The sequence below is a fragment of the Vespula pensylvanica genome, chromosome 12 (assembly GCF_014466175.1).
Source record: "Vespula pensylvanica isolate Volc-1 chromosome 12, ASM1446617v1, whole genome shotgun sequence".
NCBI lineage: Eukaryota > Metazoa > Arthropoda > Insecta > Hymenoptera > Vespidae > Vespula > Vespula pensylvanica.
Window position 1 is genome coordinate 4814490 of NC_057696.1, and position 8439 is coordinate 4822928.

Consider the following 8439-nt stretch of genomic DNA (forward strand, 5'->3'; position numbering starts at 1 on the left):
CGCAACAAATATTTTCTAATATTTTTCGTATTTATACATATATACATTAATAATCTATATAAATAAAATAAAGAGAGAGATTGTATATACGTATTTCATATAATGTATATATACAATCTCATAACAATAAACAATAACATAAAAGACAAGAGAAAAAGAGAGATAGGAAAATAAACGTCCCTAAATACAAAAATAAATTCTACATCAATCTGTCAAAGATTTTTCCTTTTTTTTTTTCTTTTTTCCCTTTTTTGTTTTTGTTTGTTTTTTTCTTTTTTTTATTTCGATCCAAAGAGATCTACGGTATTTCAGCTCTCGCGAAGGATATCAGTTTGTGTCGATAAATTTTTATAGATATTGTGTTTCTTTTACTTCACGGTCTAGACAAGTTCGAGATGATACACGCCGAATAAGAAGAATGCACTTTAACAATTAGCTGCACGCGAATGACTTAATGTTCATTAATTAATGTCTTTTACACATACTTACATACGCGCCCGCGCTCTACCTCTCTCATACCATAGCTCTCCTCTTCCTTCCTCTTTTTTTACTTCATAATTATATTTACGCGTTTGCTATTATATCTTATAATATATACGTACGTATATATTACTTGTAAATTCACGCGATGAATTTTTGCCTCTCGATCGCGTTGCGTGTGAATCATGGAAAATGGAAGCGTCGATGATCCAAAAGGAAGCTTTTCTTCATTTCTTTTCATTATTTTCTTTCTTTCTATTCTTCTCTATCCTCTATCTCTTTTTATTTTTTAATCTCATTTGATATTATATTTCATTGATATCTCGTGCAAACGAGCGACACGACGTAAACCGAACGTCCACGGTATCGGTGGACACTGCATTCGCGAGTTTACAAAATTTTTTTATATAACAAAATAGAAGTGTGTGTGTCTGTGTATATATATATATATAATAATATAACGATTAATTATAAGCTAAGTAAATTCTTTTTCCAAGCGTATCCTAAAGTTATTTAAACGTATAGCTTAATTAAGTAGACAGACAACGTTCCGCGGCTGGAAAAAGTTGTTTCTTCTTTTTTGTGTGTTCTTGTCTTTGTGTATGTGTGTGTGTGTTATTATCTTTTGTTATTTTCTTGTTTTCTTTTTTTTTTCTTTATTTTTGTCTTGTTTTTTCAATCTAATGAGGAAGATTCGGAATGAGGTCCAGAGATAACGTGAACGACTTCTTGCTTTATTTAATTCTAAGAAATTTTTTGTCCGACCGAATCACCGTCGTTCAAACACTCTTTAATAAAAATTTCATGCACACACACTCTCTCTCTCTCTCTCTCTCTCTCTCTCTCTCTCTCTCTCTCTCTCTCTCTCTCTTCCTCGATACTCATTCTTCTTTCTTAGATTCACTTTCACTCTCTCCTTTGGCACGTCACCTCTTTCGTTACATCTTTAATCGCACTCGCTATCCTATCGTTGCAATAAAAAAATATGAGGAATAAAAATATATCACGCAATGACGTTTCCCCTTCGTCGCCACCCCTCACGGTGCTACGATTTATAAGGGAAACCAATAGTAATAGACGCGAGTTATCTAAACGCGCACGCCGGATACAATCGAAAACAACAACAACAACAGTGCGGAAGTTCGTTTTCGTATTACGAAACATACCGATCGAAGTCTTCGCTCTCTTCTTCATCTTGTTCATTCTCTCTCTTTTTCTTTAGAGAACGTTCAAAAGAAAAAAAAAAAAAAAAAGAAAGAAAAGAGAAAAAAAAAGAAATAAGAGAAAAAAAAAGAATACAACAGAACGCACGCTTCACGGATACTTCGTCTCTCACTGTGCGAGTTTTATCGGACCTTTGTCATAAAATAGAAGGAAGGAACGTTCTGAAAAAGAAAGCGGACTCTGTATATATCATTTTGGAAGGCCGTGAGAAGAAGTTCCCGTAGCCTTCAACCGATCCATGGTAGCCATCAGCTAGGCTGCGGTGGTGTCAGTCGTACCAAAAGCCACGTATACAATTTCGGCTTTTGTTTATCGATCAGCTTGTATTGAAGATTGCTTAGACCATCCGTCGCGAATCTCTTCTTCCCTGTTCTCAGGAACTCGTACCTACGGATGATACATCGTTTAATAATATATATACGGAGAGAAAAGAAAGAAAAAAAACAAAAAAAGAAAAAGGAGAAAGAAGAAAAAGCAGATAAAAGTGCCTCTTTTCTCGATGGTCATATTCTAGTCGACGGTTTTACTTGTATCTCGGACACGATAATGGAAGTCGATGGATTTTTCAACAATGGAAGAGGATGGATTTTTCTGTAGTGTATAGTAGATTGATATTAGAAAAGGGGAAGAGGTCGGATTTGAGCAGAGACCATAAGGACACTGTAATGGAACACCGGTGACGGATCTTTCTTTACCGTACACACACTGCTGCTGAATATTTTTCTACGCTATACACTGCAAATTATTCAAAGAATAAATCGGGTAAATATTGTAAATGTCGTATTCGAATGTGTAACCTAACAAATCAATTCGAAATAAATATCGTAAATAAGATTAACGATTTCGTTTAGTCGATTCTTTTTTACCTCTTTGGATTAGCCTTCTCCTTCTTGTGCGTTAGCATCTTGTAGCGAGCTACGTTAGCAGGATAACGAGATATATGCAAACCATGAGCCTTTATACGATTTGCCATGTCGTCGTCCTCGCCACCCCAACCCCAAAAGACGTTGCTGAAGCCGTTCACCAGTTTAAAATGTTCTCGGGACATAGCCGAAACGCCACCGAAAAGATCGGCATACGGGAGCCTCGAGAAATCAAATTTCAAATGAAATTTCAATTGAATTTTCCATTATTCGTCTAATTTCGCTACGTGGAAGATATATATATATATGTGTGTGTGTGTGTGTATGTATATGTATATATATGGTAAAAATCAATTCGAGATAATGAAGAAGAACCGACACAGAACGTTCTACGACCCTACATAATAGAACGAGTTAATGATACGTGCGTTAATTAATTGCAGTAATAATTATTTATCGTCCGCATCACAATTTCCATTTTCTCTCCATTCAACGAGAAATTGCTATCGTTCGGAAATAATTATCTTCCGTTCTGCGTTCATAGTTTTGGTATTGCAAACCCGAATTAATTGCTTTTAAATCATATTTGTTCGTTCTACATCCCGAAAAATTTGTATATATATATATATATATATACATATATTTATCGCAACGGAAAAGAAATCATACTTGTATCTGAACTTATCAACGGCGACGGACATGTGCCTGGGTTGTTCCGGGCAGGTGTACAGATTTCTATCGTCTTCCGGAAGTAAATCGACATCGTGGAAAATGAAGCAATCGAACGTCCTCTCCTTCAAGGCCTCTACGTAACCGACGTTCATCAGCATCGCTCGATTAAACGCTCCGGTGCCTGTAACCGACGAACCAAAAACACTTTGTCAATTAAAGGGGAAGAAGAAACAAAGAAAATACAAACAAAAGAGAAGAAGACGGAAAAAGAAACAGAATAAATTTCTCGAAAGATGAATGAATGGATGGATGGATGGATGGATGGATAAGGGCCAAGGATCTTAATTCCACGGTCCTTGAAAGAAATTGAAAAAGATGAAGTAAGAAAAAAGAAGAAAGGACAAAAAAAAGAAAGCTGTTCCAACTTCAATTAAAACTTCTCACATTTTATCTCGGCTCTAAAATAAGAGAAAGGGATAGAGAAGATAGAGAGCTCGGACTGATGCGACGAGAAAAAGTGCAAAAGTCTGAAATAGAAATAGAAAGAAAGAGAGACAGAGGGAGAGGGGAGAGGGAGAGGGAGAAAGATATTGAAATGTAGGGCAACCGTGTAGGCGCTTCGGATAAGTTTCTTTCTCCTTGGACCCTTTCTCTCTAACCACGCTTTTCTCCTTGTTTTGTTCCATATATCGTATGTAGATACGATGCGGCTAAAAAGAGGTTAGGGTGGCGAGCAACCCACGGTGATCTTTCGCGGTGTGTGCAAAGTGCTGCTTGCAGCATCCCTTACGTGAGAGATTAATCGACCCAGTTAGACTTCCAGCACTTTCGCGCTCTATGTCTGAAGAGAGCTACTTCAAAAACTTTGCTCGAGTGCTTTCTACTTTCTTTCTTTCTTTCTTTCTTTCTTTCTTTCTTTCTTTTTTTCTTTCTTTCTTTTTCATAAATTATATATACTCAGAGATATATTTTTGACAGAAAATATTTGTACAGAATTTATTATTATCATCTGTTAATGATATAATCTCTGTTAAAAAAATGTAGATACATAGATATTTTTTTCAATTTAATTCGCTTAACAAAAAAAATTAATATACTGGCGAACAACAACGTTCTCCTTCTTTTTTTTTTTTCTTCTCTTAATGTCTGTTTCTCTTTTCCACTTTATTCGGTGATTTAAAGTCGACAGAAAGTGTTAGAGGGGTCTTTAACGCTTGATCGCTCTAACTATAATTCACGCCTTTCGAGTCTTCTCCTTTAAAAGCCATCCATAACGTGCGTGTATATAAAATAAATCTCGGTGTAGGTATACTCGAGTCTAGAGATTTATATGGATCGGACAAGACAAGATGCGATAAAAGACGAAAGAGGAAGAGTTCTCTCTTCGTGCATGCATGTATATATGTATGTACATACACACACTATATATGTGTGTATATATATATGTATGTATGTATGTATGTATCTATGTATATACATTTCTCTACGATTTTTCGTTCGTCCAGTTCAACGGACGAAACAAGAGTATTATCTCTATAGGAAATGTCCCAGGAGAATCGATCGATTTACATATATCGATTTCGTGGACGGTCTCGACTATGTAATCCAAAGGAGGAAGAAAGAGAGAAAGAGAGAGAACGTTCGTAATACGTGAAAAGCAACAGTAACTCTATTTTATCTAACGCAATATCGAAAGTTTCCATCATAAATCCTTTTCTCCTTCTTCCTGAATTCGTCGAATTTCTATTTTTCACAAGAAAAATGGATTTTTCCATAAAGGAGAAAGATTCTCGTGCGACGATGATGAATTACGCCGGATGTAACAAAAGAGAGAGAGAGAGAGAGAGAGAGAGAGAGAAAAGAAAGAAAACAAGAAAATAAAAACCTAGGGGTTTTTATTTTATTACAAATTACAAACACGAGATATTTTCGTCGACTTTTTCAAAACAAACGAATCCTTTCGTTACCACCATGTACGTTGTTGATAATAGAACGCTTTCTAATTAATAAATCAGCTGATTTAATGTTAGATTCTTTTCTTCTCTCCCTCTTTCATTTGCATTACGTTTATACTTCCGTCCTTTATCAAATCATCTTCTTCATTTATCTATTCCCAAGCAGCAAGTATCATCTTCGTATTTCCATAGTAGACGAGTTTTGCTCGTTAATCATAAGTCGCTTCGGTATAGGAGGAAACTCGTTTCGCAAAGATATCTGCAACAACAGCAGCATCCTTCCTCTTCACCATAGATGAGAGCCGGTTTCTCTTCGCGTAACGAAATACACGTTGAAATAATATTCTAATCGAGAAAACAAGTGGAAAGGGCTCCGGAGTCGTTCTCTTCTTGTTCTTCTTCTCTTCTATCTTATTATGCTCTCGTATTACCCTAACTGCTCGTTACACGATGCCTCGAGAGCTTTGCTTTGGAGAATATACGATCAAAACGGACAAGTCAATCGTCTGTTCTAAGAAAAAGATCGAATTACGAACTCTATTTCTGTTGTCGACATTCAAACTTTTGTACATTTTTAATTATTTATCACGATTTAATTTGGAAGCTGCCATTCTCTCTCTCTCTCTCTCTCTCTCTCTCTCTTTCTCTCTCTTTATATATATATATATTTCTCTCTCTATCTCTAATGAATTTCCTCTTTGACGAAATAACAAGTTCGTCCAATCTCTATCGATTGGAAATAAACGTCGATAGTGCTGCTTGAAATTCCTATTAATAGACAGGAATCTAACCGGGTAATAACTAATATCTTCGATATTACTCGACCGATTCGATATAGAATTTAACGGATAGAAATTATTTCATGGGAAATTATAATTTTGTAATAATCGTGATACGCAACGATATAATACTCGCTGCTTGAATTTTCATTCGAATCAGACACATGAGAAAAGGAATAGCTTTTAATATCGATGAAAAGCGATTGCGCGTTTGAGAGAAAGAATGGAAAAATGATAACGTTCGTTATCACATATTATTGAAAATTTGATAGAATTTTATTTATCGAGACGATAGAAAACGAAATAACAAAGAGCAAAAGGGATCTCGATATTTCTCTATCCTCTTTCAAGACCCTATATCTTCCTCTTTACCTCTTCATTATCATTGACTCAATGGATTTCTTCTCCCTTCGAGGGAGGAAGTCCTATTCCCATCGTCTTGAGAGAATCGAACGATCGAACGGAGAGAAATAAATTATACATTATATAGATACCACTCGGAGAAAAGTCGTGGAAAGAGTTCGTGAGTACCTCAAACGTAATTACTTTTCGTACTAACAAAGGAATCATCTCGTTGAAAATCCTTCGAGTCGTCTTTCCTTCCAACTTTTCCTCGATTTGAATTGAGATAAGAATTTCTATCTCTGTCTCTCTTCTTTTCTTTCTTTCTTTCTTTCTTTCTTTCTTTCTTTCTATACTTCTGAATGCACGAAAGGTATATATATATATATATATATATATATATATATATATAAAAAATCGAAGTCAAATATAAAGAATAAGAAACGTTTGATTATTAACTCGAAGAGAAAATTGTCTCAGTGAAAGATAAACCTTGTAAGAATTCGAGCTTCGTATCGAGAAGCAATAACCGACCCACTGGAAACACCCCTCTCTTTCTCTCTATCTCTCTGTCTTTTCTCGCGAAAAGAAAAAAGCTTATCTTTTGAGATATAGAGAGAAAGAAAGGGAGCGTGTAGGAGAGAAGCATTAAAAGGTCCACCTCGTCGTCGTAAAAACTAATTCTTTCTCATCTTTCTACGAAGGAAAATGGAAGAAAGAGAATGTCTGTCTTCTCGTTCGAAAAGAAGTTCGCTTTTACAGTCGTGTCCGAACAGGGCAAACAAAAAAGAAAGAAAGAAAGAAAGAAAAAGAGAGATAGAGAGAGGTAGAGTAATTATTTGTTCGAAGAAGATAAAAATCTGCTTTTTCTATGGATTGAAAAAGAAAAGAATGATCTTATCGATTAACACTTTTAATTCTATAATCAATAGCATTCAGTAGCGTTATCGATGATCAAAAGATTACTCGCTTGTACTCTCGTCTTTATTTTCTTGCAAGGAATATTCATTCACTCCCTTGGCAATTATGTAAAAGCATACTATATTCGGTGGCCGACTACTACTAGGCTCTTTAATCTCGAATCTTCGTAGACCTGCGAAAGGGATGAAGAAGACAGACAGTTTGCAAAGGAAGAAAGGATTTGAATTTCAAAGCAGCTGCTGGATGAAACTTTATGCGGACCATTTGAGACAATTAAAGATCCGTTAAGGTAGTATCCAAGATAATATTAACATCGTCACAGCTGTAAGATAGAGGAGCACGAGATAATAATGAAACAATAATAATGATAATTCAAGATAAATTATATCGCGCTGATCTCGACATCTACAATATGGGTGACGATAAAAATTGGAGTTCATGAAAAAAAAAAACAATTAAAAGAGTGGGAGAGAGAGAGAGAGAGAGAGAGAGAGAGAGAGAGAGAGAGAGAAGAAAGAAAGAAAGAAAAAAATATAACAATTCCGTCAGGAAGCACGATAGCTATCTAGCCGACTTATACTTTGATTAATGATGCCTGATTAAGAAATAACTAATGGTCGAACGAAAGAACGAGGACATATACCGCATTGCAGCAAATCCAGTTATCGGCATCTCTTCGACTTGCTTTCGACTTGCATTAGTCGATTAAATTACGTTCTAACGTTGAGTTACGTAACAAGGCTAACAGAGAGCTAGTCCTTCCGTAAGAATGGTGACAGTGAGCTACGGTTAAATCCAATCTTTCTCTCTTTTACAAGGATTTTTTCTTAAACGAAGAGAAATTATAGCTGTCTTTCGACGGTATTAATCGTAACGTGTAGAATCGTCGCTCGTTGGGTATTATTCTCGAAGAGAGAAAGAGAGAGAAACAGAGTTAAAATATCATACCGAAGTTCACCGTAAAACAAAGAGAGAGAGAGAGAGAGAGAGAGAGAGAGAGAGAGAGAGAGAGAGAGAGAGAGAGAGAGAGAGAGAGAGAGAGAAAGTATTAAATTCGTTTTTTTTTTGTAACATGAAAGAGGAGGATACAAGAAAAAGAAAACGATAAATCCTTCGAAAACGTTGGGTGTTACGAGCCAACATTGGTGAAACGATCGCTGTCGTCTCTCTCTCTCTCTCTCTCTCTCTCTCTCTCTCTCTCTC

The 8439-nt window shown here is 35.8% G+C and overlaps 1 protein-coding gene across 1 annotated transcript in view; it reads right to left on the minus strand.

Moving 5' to 3' along the window:
* Positions 1–550: 550 nt before the first annotated feature.
* Positions 551–8439, minus strand: part of LOC122633508 (beta-1,4-N-acetylgalactosaminyltransferase bre-4-like) — a 21158-nt gene continuing 13269 nt past the window's right edge. Inside the window, exons 4-6 of the mRNA XM_043821464.1 lie at positions 3237–3420; positions 2571–2789; positions 551–2091 (exon numbers count right to left, since the gene is read on the minus strand). Of these exons, the coding sequence (XP_043677399.1) occupies positions 1953–2091; positions 2571–2789; positions 3237–3420 (542 nt within the window). The 3' untranslated portion in view covers positions 551–1952. The remainder of the gene's footprint in view (positions 2092–2570; positions 2790–3236; positions 3421–8439) is intronic.